General features: G+C 46.5%; 1 protein-coding gene across 9 annotated transcripts in view; it reads left to right on the top strand.

Moving 5' to 3' along the window:
* Positions 1–20339, top strand: part of MED12 (mediator complex subunit 12) — a 614738-nt gene that overhangs the window by 182368 nt on the left and 412031 nt on the right. For all 9 annotated transcript variants that reach the window (XM_078640219.1, XM_078640216.1, XM_078640215.1 and 6 more), the window contains one exon: positions 5727–5807. In XM_078640219.1, coding sequence (XP_078496345.1) covers positions 5727–5807 — 81 coding nt within the window. The remainder of the gene's footprint in view (positions 1–5726; positions 5808–20339) is intronic.

Genomic DNA, 20339 nt, shown 5'->3' with positions numbered 1-20339 from the left:
TCTCCTCCCCCAGGATGGGCAGGGGGAAGCTTCAAAGGCATGCGCGCCTTTGTGAGCTTCACCAGGCCACTTGCTGTACTCCGCAACTGGCCCCCACCAGTTCTAACCCCCATTCTGGCGGGAAACCCTACGTCAGGAAGGCGGGTGTGCCAGCCTGTGCCAACCCCACCCCTCAGGTGGGAGAGGTGAGGTGAAGCACGACCCCGGGCTCCGGCCATCTTGAAGATGGGAAGCCCTGCCCAATTAGAGAAAGGCTCCTGCCCCCCTCCCACAGGAGAGGAACAGGCTAGGGGGTGTATCCACCCCAGGACAGGGACCTATTGGTCCCTTCCCTTGCCCTACCTGTAACGCCCCTAAACTTAGTATTTAGGGGCACCCTGAACCTTCCTTCCTCGGATCCCGATAAGAAAAGAAGAAAGAAGATCAAGAAGAAGACCCGCCGTGCAGCTGCTAACAGGACAACTCCAACTGACTTGGCCCCAGCCCTACTGCACTGTCGATCCTGGAACCTGCTCCTGCTTAATCCCGGCGACTCCTGCGGACTGCAACCTTGGGACACCCGGAGGACCTGCCTGCCTTGACCCTCCTAAAGACTGGGACTCCCATAAGTAGTAGCTGTTCTTCAACAACCATACCCCTGGTGCCAGCCAGGAAGCAGACCAACCCACTCTGCACCCGCCGAGCCCGGCCCGTGCCCGAGTGATCCAAGACCACGAGGACGTCCCCCCAGCGACTGGGACCTGAAGTCCAGTGCCCAAAGACCCTCCTCGACGAACAAGATGACGCCTGCAGCCTTAGAACTATGGACCCCTCCAACTGCGAACAGCTGAGGGTAAGATTTCCCGACGCCCAAAGACACCCCTGCACCCGGCGCCCTGCGACTCCCTGTGCCTCCCTTTAGGGTACCTACCTCTTCTCCAAGATCCCAACTTACCTCTCGAAGTGGTGGTCGCACCTGAAGAGCCACTGTCCCCGAGTCTGCAGCCTTTGTTCCCTTTTTACCTTTCCTATTGAATAACATTGAGCGTCCGACGGCTCAAAAGCACCCTGCACCCAGCTGCCCGAGAACCTCTGGCCGTGCACCCTGCGTCCGTTCCTACTTCCCCATTTGCCCTGAGCAAGTGACCAGGAGCCCAGCTTCCACAGCCGCGTGGCCTGCTAGCCAGCAGCCACCAACCAAAGGCCCCCTGCCTCTCGTTGGATAACATTGGGCCTAACTACCTCTGCACCCGGCTCCCCCTGTGCCGCTGAGGGTGTACCAACTGTACCTACCTGACCCTGGGGAACCCCGGAGTCTATGCCCAGAACCCTAACTTCACCAGTTGAGTACTCACCTAGAAACCGATAACTCACTTACCTGCCATAGGATAACATTGACTGGTTTGTCTCCAAAAATCTTGTGTGAAGTTTTGAAACTCTAAAATATTCCTATAAAATCAGCCGAATACCGAATTCCGAAGTACTCACCTGTGATCAGGAGAGAAGCCATTACTGCACCTTGTAGCCCAGTACTGAACTGCAAAAGTAATCCTAACCGGGTTCACTAGTAACCTACATTTTCTCCATAGGAATCCATTGTCTGCTTTTCTGTGAAATTTCTTCTGTCTACTTTTGAAAGCTTGAAATATTCCTTAAAAATCGTACCAACTACTGAACCGTAATTACTTACCTGTCTTAAGTAGAGATCCCAGTGCTGGACCTAGGAGCCCAGTACTGGATTACAAAAGTAACGAGAACAAACTACCTGTGACCTGAATTTTCTCCCATTGGATAACATTGCTAGATTTTCACTGAAAAGTTTCTAAGTGTGAACTTTTAAATTACCTTTATATTCCTTTAAAATCATTGCAATACCAAAACGTTTTTACTAAACTGTTTCCAGTTTAGACCCCAGGACTGAATCTAGGACCAGTCCTGGAATTACAAAAGTAATGTACAAAGTAATCAACTGTATTTGTGTAGAAAAACCCATTTAGCTCAATGCTAAATTGTGTTTAGAAGTGTGTTGCCTACTGCAACCCCTGTACCTATTGTGTTTACAAAGTCTTTACCTTTCTGCAAAGTAATTACCTGAGATCACTCATTATTGAGAAAAGTATATTTTGATACCTGTTGGTTCTAAAAATAAAACAACTATATCTTTTGATATAAAAACAATTGGCCTGGAGTTCAGTCCTTGAGTGTGTAAAACCCTTTGCTCACTGAGTGTGTACAACAAATGCTTACACTGTCCTCTAGTACTGCCTTACTGCTCGACCATTCTACCACTTTAGAGAGTAAGGTCAGCCCTGACTTTAACCTCTGTTAGACCTCTGGGGTTGGTGGACTCTATACACACTGTACCTTACTTTGGTCCAGTATATTTAGAGCCACTATCTCACAGGGGCCACATGCAAAGATCAGGAGTGTGCTTGTGGCCTTCAGACTATGGATCTACAGGGACATTGTAATATAGGTTATACATCAGCGCTGGCTTCAGGGCACTGTAGCTGCAAGTAAGAAAACCCCCCACAAAAAACGCTATAATGCAGTCAAGGATGGCCGTGTCAAAGCTTTTTTATCTTTCCTTTCAGCCATTTACAATATGGCTAAAAAAATTGGCATAAACAAGACCTATTGGCTTTGCCAGTGCTTGTTAATAAGTCTCCCCTAAGGAAGGCAGTGTGTTAAATATTAAAAAGAAGGTAATATTTCTCCTGTGCTGGACATGCCATGACAGTGAAAAATAAAAAGTGCCTTTTTTCACTGTAGCAAGGCTGGTAGCCCCTTTGGCTAACATGGAGTTGCTCTGGTCATCGCTCTAAGTGGTAAATTCAATTTAGGACTTCTAAAGATCAAATTAATTGTTGCTTGAAACCCGATTCATTGCTAAAGTTGGATATAAAGTAATGTTTAAAGCACAGGTGACTATAGAAAGGCATCACTTTGTTGCCCACTCCTCTGGTAGCTATTCCTGAATGTCTTCAGTTGTCACCCGAGACAACCGGTTGCCCCCACTTCCAGGAAGTGTAGAGCACTTCCAGGAATAGGAAACAAAGAGAAACTGTTGGTGGGAGGCGGTGTGACGTCCTCCTGCAGGATGGCAACTGGGTGGTGACCACAGATGGCCGGCTGCAAAGAGCGGGCCATCTGTGGCCAACGCATCAGTGAAGCACGTGCGGGTCGCATCTCAACATGCCTGCTCCTTTGTGTAGGCAGACAGACTGGCTCCTCCTCCCGACGGGAAGAACCCGTTGCAGCACTTGCTTTCTAGGAGGAGGGGCTCATTGTGCTAGGTACACCATAAGGGTGTGCCCAGAGCTCCACACAAGTGGCGAAGAATTGTGTAAGCGTGGTTTTGGGTAATGAAGTGTATCCTGATCTTGTTTGGTGGCCAAACCCCCAGGAAGTGATCTAAAGTGGGAAATTGTTGCCTCGTGGAATCTATTGCTCCATTGGCTAGTGAGTCCGCCCCTCCAACAAACACGAAGAAGACCTAAAAGTACACCCGGACACACAGTCCTCAGATCACTTCTGGACTGAAAATTAGACAGAAGGACTGCCCGCTGCATCCAAGACCTAGCAAAGAGTGGCTACAACAAAGACAGTACTGCACCTGCTGCATCCAGGGGACCCACAAAGAGAGCTGTGCCTGCTGCGCCCACTCGTGGACGAGAGCTCCACTTGTGTCACGACTGAAGAAGGGACTCCAAGGGCTAGTTGGCTAACTTCCTGGTCACCAAAAGCTAAGGAAACGTGCACCCCTCAAGTGCCCAGCTGTTCAGGAATGTTGAGGTGTCTTCTGGGATACTGGGTCCTGACCTTCCTCAGGTCTCTCCACGTCAGTAGGACCCATAGCCGAAGTGGGCTAGTCTCCAGAAAAGAAAAAGATTTACTTGTAAGCAACCACCAAGATGGCTGTAATCGGTAGACAAGTTGACCGGTGGTGACTGGACCTGCACTGGACCCCTCCACTGCATTTGGGATATCGAGGCCTGAGACGACCCTTGACAGTCCTGGATTCCAGGGTGGCCCCAGGAACAATCACAGCTTCTCTTCACCATCTACAGCATCCTGTATAGCCAACATCAGAACCACTTCTTATTTGGACCGCAGTGAAGGAGAGAAGTGCACAAAGCTCTCTGAGACTGCTGGACTAGTCCGTTAACTCTCCCTGAACCAGAGTGATACCTGTGACTGGCATCCAGCCCATGGTGGCTTGCCCAATAAAAGGTTGGTAGTCGTTCTGTCCCGTTGACTTTTAACCAGCTACGCCCTTTACAACCACTTTTATACTTTAAAATGTTTTACTTCCCTTTGAAAAGTCTTTGTCGTTCTGGTGTCTACTCAAAGACAAAAATATCCTCTTTTTTATAAATGGATGTCAAATTGTTTTGTGTCATTGCATGAAGCTGGCTCTTTGTATAGTGCACCAAAATGAGATCACTGTGCAAAGAGTCCAGGCAACACTTATTGGTTTACAGAGGCACAAGTAATAATCCTAAATGCTCCCCTTTGTGGTAGTGTGGGCGAGCAGTTTGGGCTTATCAGAAGGTAGTGCTAAGCATTTGTTGTACTCGGAGGCAATAAATGAAATGCACACAAAAATAAATCTCAGACCAGTTTAGAAAAATAACATGTATTTTCATATATATTTCAACACCGAGAACTTCAGGATCAAATAAGTACTTTTCTAGTTATTGATTTTTACAGGTAAATAAAATGTTAACTTAAATGCGTCTTTACGCTGTAATGCTTTTGTAGGGGCAAAAAGACACATACTGCATACAGTTACTTGCAATAGGCTTCCGGGGGCCCCCTTCAGGACTTAAGGTGGCAGGGAGCCAAGGTCCAAAGAACCCCCAGCAGTTAGTCTTTACCTCCCTTGGAGCTTCCGAGTGCAGAAGTGCTGGTCGGGTTGGTAGCTCTGCGCGCTCCACCAAAGGAGGAGGGAATCTAGAAACCGGCTGCAGTGGGGGACTTGGGACAAGTCCGGGAGCTCCCAACAGGGTGCTCAGTTCGGGAGGGTGCTGGAATCAAGGAATCACAGTCTGTTCTTGGGAGCTGGGGCTGGGGCGCTCGGTTGCAGAGTGGTTAGGTCAGCTGGGCTTGTTCCTCGTGGTTGTCTGTCTTGCTGTTGAGGGGAAGAAAACTAGACAGCTGGGACACTCTCGAACTGGGTTTCTGCGGTGCTGACGTCGCTCGGTGGCTGCTCGGTCTTGGAGTCCAGATTGGACTCAAAACAGGCTTTGGTTGCTGCAAGGGATCCCTCACCCTGGGTATTGGTACCATGAATGTCAAGATGGATAGAAGCTTGAACTGGAAAAGATTACCAACAACTATTTGCATTACTGCAAATTTGTCTGTCCTGGAAGAAGCAGTTGTTTATAATATGTAACATAGCTAAAGCTAATATACTAATACAAACAATTACCATCTGCCAGTCTGGAGAAAAAGTTGTGCCTAAAAACGGGGGCAGTCCTGGTGATGACACTGATAGGTGGCCTTTGGGACACACTGTTTACTGTAGGGGGCCACTAATCCAATAGTAGATCTGCAACCAGACTTTGAATACTTATTTTTTTGTGTTATAAACTTTTGTGATCTATGATTGAAGATTGGCCCCACTGAGTGCTTATGAAGTACTATAAAATGAAACGCCTAAGGCACTATGTTGAGCATTATGTAAAGGAGCAGCCCTTCCCATCACTTTGCTTGAAATTAATGATGCCTCTGTTTCTCCTCAGGACACGGGTCTCTCCGAGTCAATGGACATGGATCACAACTCCAGTGCACTTTTCGACGAAATGGAGAAAACAGACTTTGCTGTAAGTTTACTTGAATCTGACAGACCGCTCTATAGGGGAGTGTTTCTGTATGCCTGCCCTGTCTGCAATAGGTTATGAAATGGTGTATATATGGATATTCTGACTCAGTCAGTCAACATTCTATATTTGGCTAAGAATAGCCAGAAAAGCACAAACGGAATATAATAAAAACAGACAATTCATTACATCATAGATACAAATTCTGTTTGAATTCATGGGTATTCTGGACTCCTTTTTGTGCTGTTTCATTCTTAACAGGGTAATCTGAAGGAAAGCAGCCAACATAGGCATGCTTTGTCTGTTGGTTTAACTGTTATGTTGAGCACATCATAGTCCTTGTACGTCATCTTGACTGAAATGTTCGGAGTTCAGGGAAGTACAAGCTATAACCTTCCACTGTCATTCTACAAACAAGTAGCATGTTGTCATAAGTTGTACTGATAGAGATCGCAGGTCACCCGACCAATATTTTCACCACTTAGGTTTCGGGCCCATATATTTCATTTCACCATATACATTGATCAGATGACTATACAATCTACTACCAATAATTGTGAGTCCCTTCCTGCTATTTCCAGTGTACCCGACTTACCATCCACCGATACGGGTACCTATAACCACGATGGGTCAGGGAGCTAGCTGTAAAAGGAAAGGCAGCAAAATACAAAACCCAACATAAAAATGATTTCAATGTTTCATCAAATGACCACGGACAACTGGGAAGTTTTAAGATTCTTTATCTAAAATTCAATTTTGGAAAATCATAACATTTACAGGAAAAACCCCAGTCAATAATCGGAATTTTTACTATGGAAACAGTTTTCATGAATATGAATGGGAAATTAGGAATCCTAACAGCTATAGTAAGGGTGTAATGTGATCTCTAGTAAAGTACTTCAGTTAAATGTTAAGAGGAAATTATAGACCACGTCAGGAAATTGCAAACTGCAATGTAGAAAATGATTTCTAAAAGGTAGGGTAACATAGGAACACGCTATGAAAGTAAATGCGAATAACTTTGATATGCAATGGTTGCGGAAAAGCATGGAAATGATCATATGCAAAGGTATGTCTTTATTGAAGCAAAGACGGAAAAATAGAAAGGTGCAGTTTAGAGTTTTCGGAAAGATATTTACCTAGACTGGTGTGAAAACCAACCCTGGCCACGGGTCAGTTAAGGACAGGAAATACCCCAAGGAATAGCAGTCATCAATGGGACAGCAGGTGCAGTATGGACACCTCAGGACAGGACAGGAAACCCAGATTAGGATCAGGACAGGACCACCAGGATACGACCAGCACCCGCAGTTCGGAAGCAACGCCTGCGCTCCACCCTCTCTGCAGCTATCAGTCAGAACCCCGATTGGGTTAGCGAACTCCCCAGCAAAGTGCTCCGCCAGCACTTAAGGTTTAGTAAAACCTTAGTCTATTGTCAGATTCGGACAGAGTGCTCCGCAGCGCTCTGTATATTCAGTCACCTATTGAGTGCGTTGGGTCAGTGACAGGTCAGCTATTCGGACAAGTCGGACAATTTCTCTAGCTAAACCTAGGCTAGATATACTCTTTTGGGTCAGTGTACCACCCCCCAATGTTGCAAAGTGTCAGAATCCCCAATTTCGATTGGTCCTAAGGTAGGATGGGTTAACACACCAATCAGAACAGACTTACTCAAGTCCAAATTTGCATTCTAAGGTACCGCCTAGCAAGATTGGGGTTCCCATGAGAGAATATGCAGAATACAATAGAAATAATGTCATTGTATCAAATCAGGAACATGATTTCTCTATCCTCCTGGGTCAGAGGTGGCGTTCTCAGGAGCATCTTGTCGGTGACTGCCAGCTGGCTGAGTTCCACCGCTCAAGGCTATGGCTGCCTGGGCTACGCGGTCATGCGCAGAAAGGACCCTCAAGATGGCTCTCGACCCAGTTGGACCCCCCGTTTACCATGGTACATGAAAAGTAAGCGAAAACAAATTAAAACATAGAAATAAATGAATAAACTACATAACATGAGTGTGTACTTGTGAATTATCATTATAAAATATACTATGCAATTATTTATTAGTGCAACAGACAGAATCACAAAAAGCAACGGTGCAAGCTTCACCTTGCTTATTAGAAAGCGCGGCCATTTTATGGCTGTTACGCATGCGCACCCTTTCCCTCCAAATGTGACTGCGTCGTGTCACGTGATTATGCCTAACGCATGCACAGAATAAAATTTCGAGCAGCTTCCATGTTTTAAAGACAAGGGTTATTCGTATTAGTGAAACACATAGGCAAGCATCACTATGATACACACGCACATTCAAAATACATACATTTAGTAAAACAAACAATTGGAATTATGGGATTATAACAAATTTTCGAGGTTCTTGACTCAAGCAAGTCGCGATGCGAAATCTTGCTCTATCAGTACATTCTATAAGTTATATTGATTGTCTGTTTCTTTCATAGTCTGTAACACTTTGTGATCGATTGATAGCCACGATGGGCACTGTATAAATATTTGCCATTTGTGATCAGAAGATGCATACTCGTCTTCTTTTTATGTGACAAAACAAATTACTGTTAATATTCAGTGGAAGCGTGCTAGGATGAAACTCCTCTGCTTGGATTTGTGAGGATGTGACTCCCTGGACGTGTATGTTTCTAAACTGCTGTATGTTTTTTTTCTGCTAGTAAACCTGAGAATCTTGCTGCCTTACTGATGTTTCTACCTTTAACTTTATGTTTTACTTAACATTCAAGCTCTGCTCTGATGTCAAAGGTCACTCAAAAGTGGATGCTTTGTGTGAAAGTGACTATTATCCTCTCTACTCTGGCTATGTGGTGACAACATAGTTTCTAGTCACACACCGACCCTTTTACACGAGCCCCTCTGAGGCAACTGCCTCCAGGCTCTGTTCATTCTAGCTTAACTTTAATCTTTGGCGACCTTTTTGTCAGGCGTATGTATGAAGTGTGTCTGTACTGAATGGGTAGTGGATGGGTTTACGGTGTTGTAAGTGCACTTTTAAGTACTGGAGTCTATTATACTTCACGAAGGCTGGTGTTTTGGATGGGCCAGCTCACACATTCACATCTTCTGGCGCCTGCCCTAAAATGATGTGCCCTGGGAGGGAGAGGATGAGAATGCCTACCCTTGCCCCTTTGATGTGGTCCGCTTTGCCCATCCAGAGCGAAACCAGTCTGTAGGAAGCTGGCTCTGTATATACTATACCAAAGTGAGGTATAGTGTACACAGAGTCCAGTGGAAGCCCAAAGGTAGGCAGAGGTGAAAGTAGATAGCAACTTACTCTCTATTTGTGGTAGTGTGGGCGAGCAGTAAGGCTTTATCAGAGGGTAGCGTTAAGGATTTGTTGTACACACTTAATCAGCAAATGATGTCACACACTCAAGACTGAACTCAGACCAATGTTGTTTGTATAAAAACATTATTTAGTTATATTTATTTCTTAAAACCAAGCAAGCCTGGCACAGTGAAGTGATTTATACTTTGCAGTAACAGTTTGAATTGCATTTGTGTATATATTTTGGTTTGTTTGCAGTAGAATTACTGGAATTGCAATACCTTCAAATACTGTGCATATACTTTGTAATGACTTTTCAATAGGATGTCATGTAAATTACTTTGCAGATTACTTTTCTTACACAGTGTAGTATACCTGGATACTGCATTGGGACATTTCCTCTAAAAGGGTAAGTAAATGCGTTTTGGTTATTTGTACACAGTTATATAGACTTTGATAGATTTTTCAACTCTACACTTAGACACTTTTTAATAGAAAACAGTCAATGTTATCCTTTGGAGGAAGTAGAGTTATCAGTTAACAGGTAAGAACTTTGTTGTGGGGTTGGTTTTCTGGGGTTAGACTCGGGGGTCTCTCAGGGTCGAGGATGCACTCTCAAAGCACCCTTCAGCGGCACTCTGTCGTCCGGGTGCAGAGTGCTGAGGCCCAATGTTATCCAATGGGGCTTAAGAGCAGGCCACAAGGGTGTGGGAGCAAAGCTCCTGGACTTTAGCTCAGGGCAAATGGGGGCTCAAGTTAGCATCAAAGGTACACCCTGAGCGGCACTAGGGTGGCTGGTTGCTGGTTTGTCGTTGGGTGCCCTGTTACTTTCAATGGGGATTCTCCAGTTTGCAAACACACTGCAGGCTCGGTGAAGGAGGTCTTCTAGGAGCGGCCACCACATGGAGAGAGGTAAGTTGGGATAGTGAGGGTTGGCTAGACACCGTTGTTTGGGCCACCCAAGGTCGTGGGGCACTTGGTGCAGGGGTCTCTTTTAGGTTTGAATCTTCTAACCAGCTCCTGGCCACGGTTGGGGGGGACACTTCGGATTGAGGCTGCAGCCGTCGGCTGGAGGCTTGAGGCAGGTCAGGGATCACTGTATCTCGGGTTCGGATTGCCGGGGAGACCTCCTCGTGGTGTTGGGCCACTCGAACTCTGGCCTTGGTGACGTGTGCAGAGTGGTGCAGACTCGCAGATTTTTCAGGAGCTGGGGTCTGTGGGTGAACAAATCCGGTGTTCACGGGAGACCGTCTTTTCCTTGGAAGGCAGGGGCAGGTCCTCGGGGTTCTTGAGGTTGCTGGCTGCAGGACACACAAGAGTTTTGCTTCTGCAGGTTTGAGGTGGGGACATGTCTTTAGGGCTGGGGCCAAGTCAGTGGGCATCCTCCTGTTCTTCGCTTCGGCACGGCAGTTCGGTGTAAGAAAGTGGCTCTGTATATACTGGACCAAAGTAAGGTACAGTGTGCATAGGGTCCACAGTCCCCAGAGGTATGGCAGAGGTTAGAATTCGAGATAACCTTACTCTCTAAAGTGGTAGCTTGGTCGAGCAGTAAGGCAGAATCAGAGGACAGTGTAAAGTATTAGCTGTACACACTCAGCAAATTGTCTCACACACCCGGGAACTGAACTCTAGGCCAATTGTTTTGCATATAAAAATATATTGTTGCTTTATTTTAGAACCACAAGTAGGTATAAAAATACTGTCTCAGAATGAGATGCTACAGTTGAATGCTTTCAAATAGCATTAGACTTTTGAATGCAATTATTACAGTTGTTGCAATATGCAACACAAGTTAAACACAATTATAACATTGAGCTCAATGAGAAGTTTTAAGTAAATGCAATAAAATCACTTTACAAATGTTTTTCTTTCTCAGGGCTGGATCCTGGATTCAGCCCTGGTGCATTTCCTGTAAACAGTTGAAAGTAATCGTTTGTGTTACACAGGCGATTTTTGAGGAATATTTGTATGTTTTGAAAATCGACAGAAGAATTTCTGGCAAAAACCAGGCAATGTTATCCTATGGGAGGAAATAAGGTTATCGGTCTTTGGGTAAGTACCCGACTGTCCGAGTTAAGGTTCTGAGGTTAGACTCAGGGGTTTCCCAGGGTCAGTTAGGTACAGTTGTTACACCCTCAGCGGCACAGGGGCAGCCGGGTGCAGCGAGAGAAGGGCAATGTTAGCCTATGGGAGGAATGGGGCCTTTGGTTGGTGGCTGCCAGCAGGCAGACCACGCAGCTGTGGGAGCTGAGCTCTTGGTTACATACACAGGGCAAGTAGGGAAGTAGGATAGAACAGATGCTGCACTTCCAGTGACTCTTGGCGGCTGGGTGCAGGGTGCTTATGGGCCGTCAGGGGGCCCAATGTATTTCAATGGAAAAGCTGGAAGTTGAACAAAGGCTGCAGGCTCGGGGACGGAGATTCTTCAGGTGCGACCACCACTTAGAGAGGTAAGTTGGGAAGCTGTAGGTTAGGTAGGCACCCCAGAGGAGGGCACAGGGGGCCGCAGGGCACCGGGTGCAGGGGTGTCTTTTGTTGTTGAGAAAATCTTACCCTCAGCTGGTCGCGTTTGGAGGGGTCCCTGGTTGTGAGGCTGCAGGCGTTTTCAAGAGCATCGAAGAGGGTCCTTGGGTGCTGGATTCGTGGTCACAGTCGCCGGGGGGGACGTTCTCGTGGTCTTTGTTCACTCACGCACAGGCCGGGCTCGGCGGGTGCAGAGTGCGCTGGATTCGCGGTTCCTGGCTGGCGCCAGGGGTTGTTGCTGTTTGAGCAGAACCACTGCTTGTGGGAGTCCCAGTCTTTGGATGAGCAAGGCAGTCAGGTCCTGTGGGGTTTCCGAGGTTGCTGACCACCAGAGACACCGGGATTTAGGTCGACAGGCCTGTAGGGATGGGGCCAAGTCAGTTGGTGTCGTCCTCTTGTTAGCAACTGCACGGCAGGTATTATTTCTTCTTGATCTTCTTCTTGTTTCGGAATTGGGATCTGAGGAAGGAAGGTTCAGGGTGCCCCTAAATACTAAATTTAGGGGCGTTACAGGTAGGGAAAGGTCAGGGACCAATGGGTCCCTTTCCTGGGGTGAGTACACCACATATCCTGCCACTGTTCAGTGGGAGGGGGGGAAGTAACCTAGTCCTGATTGGGTAGGGCTCCCCATCCTCAAGATGGCGGTAGCCCGGAGTTGTGCTTCACCTCGCCTCTCCCACCTGAGGGGTGGGGTTGGCAGAGGCTGGCACACCCCCTTTCCTCACTTAGGTTTTCCCGCCAGCCTTCCCGCCAGAGTGGGGGTCAGAACCGGTGATACAGCAAGTGGCCTGGAGAAGCTCACAAAGGCGGTATGCCTTTGAAGCTTCCCTTGCCCATCCTGAGAGAGGAGACCTAGCACCTCATCTCAGGATGTGCATTGTTGCAGGCCTAAGAGAGTGGATGACTCTACCCAGCGGTCCAGCAACATGACTGCTGGGTGGCAGCCTAGGCGGCCTTTCAGTCCGGACACAGGATGTGGGTTGGTTTCAGGGGGCAACTCTAAGTTGCCCTCGGTCGTGCATTTTACATTAAATCCACACTGGCAGTGCGGTTTTAATGTGCTGAGAAGTTTGATACCAACCTCTCAGCACCATATACTCTTAATGGCAGCACTGCACTTACAGTGCCCAGGAATGGCCCTGGGTACTGTAGGGGCACAGGGCTCATGCACCTGTGCCCACACAACTGGCATAGTGCACCCAGCTAGAGGGGTGACTGAGGTATGCCAGGGCAGTGTGTTTGTGGGCATGGCACACAGGGATGAAGTTTTTGAAACTAAAAATATTCCTATAAAATCACCCCAATTCCGAAGTACTCACCTGTGATCAGGGGAGAAGCCAGTACTGTACCTTGTAGCCCAGTACTGAATTGCAAAAGTAATCCTTACCAGGTTTACTAGTAATCTGTATTTTCTCCATAGGAATCCATTGTCTGCTTTTCTACGAAATTTCTTCTAAGTGTCTACTTTTGAAAACTTTAAATATTCTTTAAAGATAATACGAAATACTGAAACACAATTACTTACCTGTTTTAAGTTGAGACCCCAGTGCTGGCCCTAGGAGCCCAGTACTGGATTACAAAAGTAACAAGAACGTACTTTACCTGTAACCTGAATTTTCTCCCATTGGATAATATTGACAGATTTTTATTGAAAAGTTTCTAAGCGTGAACTTTTAAAACCGCTTTATATTCCTGAAAAATCACTACAGTAACTAAAACGCATTTACTGAATTGGTTTCAGCTTAGACCCCAGGACTGAATCTAGGATACAGTCCTGGAACTACCAAAGTAATCTACAAAGTAATCAACTGTACTTTATTAAGAAACCCCATTGAGCTCAATGCTATAGTGTATTTAGAAGTGTGTTGCCTACTGCAACCCCTGTATCTATTGTGTTCACAAAGTTTATTGCCTCTTTGCAAAGTAATTACATGAGTACTCATATCGAGAAAAGTATATTTTGATACCTGTTGGTTCTAAAAATAAAACAACTATATCTTTTGATATGAAAACAATTGGCCTGGAGTTCAGTTCTTGTGTGTGAAACCTTTCGCTGACTAAGTCTGTACAACAAATGCTTTACACTGTCCTCTGGAGTGTGTACAACAAGTGCTTTACACTGTCCTCTGGTACTGCCTTACTGCTTGACCAAGCTACCACTTTTGAGAGTAAGGTCAGCCCTGACTTTAACCTCTGTTAGACCCCTGGAGTTGGTGGACTCTATACACACTATACCTTATTCTGGTACAGTATATATAGAGCCACTTTTTCACAGTTTCGTTCTGCACCAAGACACTCTGCCTGCAAAGGCAGTGTGTGTGTGTGAGGGTACAGGGCCTCTAAGGGTGGCAAAATAAGTGCTGCAGACCTTGGGGGCCTTCTCTGGTCACCGTGCCCTGGGAACCTAGGGTACCATTTACCAGGGGCTGACATGTGGCCAGAGATGCCAATTGGGTTTAGGCTTCAATGCAGTTTTAGGGAAGGAACACAGACTCTGGGTACCTGATTGGCAGGAACCCAGGGCACACAATCAAATTACACCAGCAATACATTAAAAAGTGGGGGCATACCATACAAGAAAGATGGCACTTTCTCACACACGGTACTTCTTCTTCTTGGTTGTTACTTGTCTGAGGAGGCAAGGTTCGGGGGTGCCCCTAAATACTAGATTTAGGGGCATTACAGGTAAATAAAAGGTTTGGACCAATGGGTCCCTTCCTTGGGGTGGGTACACCCCCTATTATTCCACCCTCCGGTTGGAGGGGGACATATGCCTCACTCTGGTTGGCTGGGTCCCCCATCTGTAAGATGGCGGGGACTGAGAGTTGTGCTTCACCTAGCATCCCCCATCTGAGGGGTGGGATTGGCAAAGGTGGGCACAGTTCCCTTTCTCACTTTGTTTACCCGCCCAAAGTAGGAGTCTGGTCCGGTGGGGACCAGTTGCTGAGAGCAGCAAAAGGCTTGGGGAAGCTCACAAAGGCGGCAAGCCTTCTTGGACCCTGCCCATCCTGGGGGAGGAGACTTGGCACCTCGTCTCAGGATGTGCATTGTTTCAGGTCCCCGAGAGAAGCAGGCTCTCGACCTAGGGGCCCAGAAACATGTCTGGTGGTGGCAGCTGAAAGCAGCTACTCAGCCTGGACACTAGAGGGAGGTCGTTTTTCAGGGGGCATCTCTAAGATGCCCTCTGTGTGCATTTTACATTAAATCTCACACTGGCATCAGTGCGGGTTTAATGTGCTGAGAAGTTGGATACCAAACTTCTCAGTTTTGAGTTCAGCCATTATGGCACTGTGGAGTTCGTAATGACAGACTCCCAGCACCATGTACTCTTCATGGCAGCACTGCGCTTAGAATGTACTTATACACCTTAGAGGTAAAGGGCTTATGCACCCTCACCACTGGTATAGGGCACCCAGCTAGAGGGGTCACTGATGTATGCCAAGGCAGTGGGTTGTAGGCATGTCACACATGGATGTGTACTGGTTATGATGAGATAGATCTCATCTAGTTGCGCACTGTTCACCTGGTGTAATCCTGCACCTTAAACATTTATCAATGTCAACACAAAAATGATTATGCAATCAGTTATTTTAATTTCATATACTGATTCATTTGTAATCAAGAAATGAAACATTCCATACTTTGATATAAACTCAATTCAATTTAACACATTTTCTTCCAATACAATATTTTCAAGAATCAACATTTGGAAATCATGTTATGACCCCTCATAATTCATATCATATGATTGTTTTGTGTGTTCATGCCCAATGCATTTCGGCACCAGATAGTGCCTTCATCAGGGGCTGATCTGCAATGAAAACGAAACAACAAGACCTGTAAGTGTGCTATTTTAAACATATGTCATGGGGGTGTGTATTGAAATGAACTTATTTCATACCTCTCGTGATTGTTAATGTATTCAGTCAGCTAAAGGACGAAAAATAAAGAGCCAGTGATGCACCACGATATAGAAACGTTGTGTAAAATATATAATCAAGAAGTTTACCACTAGAAGATCAAAAAATAGGTGGCTTACCCTATGCTTTTAGGGGCTTGATAACCTATAGATACAAAGTAGCAACCTAAACGTTAGGTTTTTAATCATTCGTATCATACTCGTATGATCACAAATACAAAATAATGAGTAAATAATCCTACCTTCGCTGTGTAGATTATGCCGATCTATAAACATATAATATGGCGTTAGATGCTGTTGTAAAATCTCAAACGTTACGGTATTTTAACCGATTCCAAAACCACATACCTTAAGAGTGGTTTGTTCGTTTCCTAAATTTAAAAAAACGGAATGTTTACAACAATGAATGGACCCGAAAGAAATAACAAAGTGTCCATATTCATTTTACACGGGTAGCGTTAAGTGAAATACCTGAAAAAAGCGTCGCCAGTATTCCGAACAGTGTACTCAGACCGCGTCCTCCGTTTAAGTTCGAATTAACCGCGCCATTACTTATGTTTATCGTTTACGGGCAGCGCGTATTGACCGGCACTGAAAAAGGACTAAGTGAAAAGTGCTTTCTATTTTCGGCAGTCGTGATCCGCCATCTTTAAGAGTAGACTGTTCGTTTTAAATGAATGTGAAGTTATCTTCGAAAAATACCATATTGCTTTAAATATCGGGATGGATGCTATGCCAACAGAATTATTATTTCTCATGCGCAATGTACCCTCTAAACTTTATTCGACACAGGGATGTGTGCCATGTCGACTCTTCACTTTGTTCTGCACCAAAACACGCAGCCTGCAAAGGCAGTGTGTGAGGGTACCTGTGGTACCATTTACCAGGGCCATTTACCAGGGGCTGACCTGTGGCCAGAGATCCCCATTGGGTTTGATCTTCAGTGCAGTTTTAGGGAAAAAAACATAGGCCCTGGGTACCTGATTGGTAGGAGCCCAGGGCACACTCAGTCAAAGCACATCAGCAAATAGTGGGGGCAACCATGCAGAAAGAGGGCACTTTTCAGAGTTATTCCTACACAAACGTCTGCCTGTTGTTAAACTAAGTTAAATTATGTTCTTTGAATGTCAAGGGGTTTAACCATCCATCTAAAAGAAGGAGGATATTGGTTTATTGCAAAAAATTGAAATGGGACATGATCTTTTTGTAAGAAACTAAAATAGATGTAGGGTGGGTGCATGCCAATACGTGGGTGCATGCCAATACGTATAGGTTCCTGATACCACACTTCAGAGAGCCCTGGAGCCCCCCTTTCTCTCTCAACGGTGGGACTGTGAGTTACCCCTTCCCTGTCGCAACACTCATGGTGCCCCCCGTCCCTCTCACGTCACGCTAGTCCTGATGAAGACCCCACTAGTAAGGCTAAAGACACCTACGGACAAGGGGTCGAAACGTCGACTCTAGAATGCCTGCCAACAACCGTTCAACAGTGATTCAATAACTGTGACTTTCCGTGTTTTATGGCATTGTGTCTATGATGTTTTGACTTAGGCTAATTGGTATATAAGGATCTGTATACCTGAACTGCTTGTGATTTGTTGTCACCACCATTCAACTACCCTACCCATCACTAACTACCTTACACCTCCCCTTCCCTCTTGGGCACCACTCATGTGATTTATTAGGTTGAGGCTACCATCGCACTGCGTAAGCAGTGGGCGGAGCCGAAATTTGTGTTGTGTAGTATGGGGGCCTGAACACGCCCCTCTTCTCCATTGGCTGGCCTCGTAAATGCTGGCCAGCCATTGGAGGAGAGGAGCGTCACTCAGTTCAGGGCCCGCCTTGATGCAATTCGGGGGCGTTTTTCTCTTTTTTTTTTTAAGCCCCACCCCTTTTCTAGCACCGGCACTTAATTATCAGGGCCAGGTCTACACATCTGCTGCACCGGCGCACGTCACACATCGATGTTTTTTCAAATGTACTGTGTCTGTACTCAGTGTGTGCAGTGCAGCCGCAGCGTGTTCACTGTGTGTCAGTCACGGCGGTTAATAGTGAGTAGTTGCGATTGTGTGAGACTCTTTAATAACCAAGCCTGCCCTGAGGCTGAGATTAAGTGCAAGAGAAGATTAAGATATGAATCAATATAGGTTTATCATGGCGGCCGCGGTCCTTAGTTCACACTAAAGTGCAGTGTTGACTGTTGCAGACCGTGTTGCCACTTGCCGGTGGGCGTGCCGCGGGACACAAACACTTCGGGCGGGCTTGATGTTGGTTCTGATGGGGGGTAGGGGCTGTGCACGCAGTGCGTGGCAGCGTGCGCAGATTTTTTCACAAGTCCACGCCCCACCGTAACCACCGCAGCTCCCCACGTCCGTCCATGAGCCATCATCGTAGTTGAAGTCAGCCGCTGCCCGACGACGACATTTGAGCCTGGCCACTGTGGACAGGGCAGCCTGTGCAGTCATTGATCACAGACCAGTACTGTCTGGTAACAAGAAGCACCAGGCCGCAGCTGGCCACCTAATTGTACAATCAGTTAGCAGTGCAGCCAGTGGGTGTCCCTGCCGACCGGCCCACCAGTAACGGTAAGACGTTAAACAGTAAACTAGCTAAGCTAAGCAGTCTAACTACTAGCAATGCCATTCCAATACTGTCTGTGCCAAAACCAACGCTCTGTTTTTTTTTTGGTTGGGTGGTGCAGTGATTGGACGGTCCGGTTGTAAGAACACCTGCGTGGTGAGAGGCAGTTCGTCTCCGAGTCCGGTGGCTACGTAAGATACAATTAGGATGCATCCATTTGATTCCTTCATTCAGAATCACTAGTATTAGCCCGCCGACACGCCCGCCGGCCGTAGCAGTACACGGTGTACACTTTTCATATCTGGATAGGGCCTGCCGGCGCCGCAGTAATGGCCTGCGGGTTTAAGTAAGTTAAAAAAAAAAAAAAAGCCCGAAGCCCTACTGGCCCAGCCCCTGGCTCGCAGACGTCTGTGCGCTTAATCGACAAAATAAAATAAAGTCAAATATGTAGTGTGGATTATGCTGGGCGAAAAGCCTGCTTCTTTCAAGTATAATTTCCCACAACAAACAATACTTCTGAATGCCCAGGTGAGACAAATCAATTGCACGAGATATGAGTTTACTAGATGTTGTTTTCAATGTTTTGACACTCTTTGCTGAATGCGGACAGAATAACAATTTCCATGTGTTTATCTAGCCGGGTTTATAAAACTATGGAAATACCTCAGAAAGGCTGTTCAATAGTGAAACCCATTGTGGTTGAAAATTGCCTATTCGTCTTTCAGACTTCAGTGTAAACTACTTTAACTCCAAACATACCAGCTGGCGCGCAGCACCGCACTAATTAGTTTCCAGAGCACAAAACAGTCTGGTTTCACTTTCTGAGGCCTTCCCATAAAGATGTATTTATAAGAATTACAATGGTTTTTGGTGGCCCCAAAAGGTCCTTTTGGGGCCACCAAAAACCATTGTAATTCTTATAAATACGTTAACCCCAGGTTTTATTAATGGGGTACCCTTGTTTTCTCTAATTAATTTTTCCCATAAAGATGGGCGCAGGCAGCAGCATTCGTTCCCTCTTCCTTCCATCACAGGTTCTGAACTAATTAAGGAACAAACTACTGGTGTGTTTGCAGTGTGTTCCAGAGTGTCAGATACGTTAAGTAAAAGTGTTGCTGTTTGACTAAAATTTAACTAAGGAGCAAGGGCTCTTGGAGAGAGCAGAAAGTACCGGGGGGGGGGGGCCAGGGGTGCGGGGGTCGTGGGTCACCACCACAGGGCCTGCCAAGGAGACCAGGGTTCATGGCATTAGCCACAAAGGTGAGGAAAAAATATCTGTGTATCTGTGTCGTGTGTCATGTCACCATAGGCATTGGCGTGTTAGCAAGGTTCTTCTTCTGGTCTGTTATTTAGGAAGAGACAGCCGGCTAAAGCAGCTGTCAATAAGATCAAGTCTACTTTTTTTTAGGTTGAGGCTACCGTCGCACTGCGTAAGCAGTGGGCGGAGCCGAAATTTTATGTGTGTAGTACGGGGGCCTGAACACGCCCCTCTTCTCCATTGGCTGGCCTCGTAAATGCTGGCCAGCCATTGGAGGAGAGGAGCGTCACTCAGTTAAGGGCCCGCCTTGACGCGATTCGGGGGCGTTTTTCTCTTTTTTTAAGCCCCGCCCCTTTTCTAGTGGTGGGCGTTACACCCTCCCTCTCGCCGAGGTCCCAGTCTGACCTAAACACGCCCCTCAACTTAATACCTGGCAAATGGAAGTAGTGTCTTTAGATAATCATGTCCCGCCCCAGCTACATTTGAGGAGTCCCTGCTCTTATTCCCCATTTGAAGCTCTGGGCCACAGCTGCGCTCTCTAGCCAGGCCATAACAGTGGAAGCAAAGCACCATGGGAGCATGGGGATTTGCATGACACTTACTCATAGTCGCAAATATATCAACATTTATTTCATAACACTGGCATTTACAAGATCCACGCCTGTGTTACCTGGCAATCGAAGTGAAATCCTGCTGGAAGATTACGTGCTGGATTAAAAGGTATGTGTGTGTTTTGCTAACGTAACGTGTGCCTGTCGCCTTTCACACCCGTGCTGATCCATTGCAGGAAGTCACATACACGTGCTGTGCAGTCACGCGTGGATTTTCGCAAGTGTAGATTTTCACGTGAGTGCATCTGAGCACAAGTGCAGGGAGCGGCTGAGAATGTGGGTGGAATGTCCTGATAGTTTGGGGCAAACTCTGAATGTACACATTTGTGAATCTCCTCCAACCCCTTCC

The sequence above is a fragment of the Lissotriton helveticus genome, chromosome 4_2 (assembly GCF_964261635.1).
Source record: "Lissotriton helveticus chromosome 4_2, aLisHel1.1, whole genome shotgun sequence".
Lineage (NCBI taxonomy): Eukaryota > Metazoa > Chordata > Amphibia > Caudata > Salamandridae > Lissotriton > Lissotriton helveticus.
The sequence above is the reverse complement of the archived record's forward strand: the minus strand, read 5'-3'. Positions and strand labels throughout refer to the sequence as shown.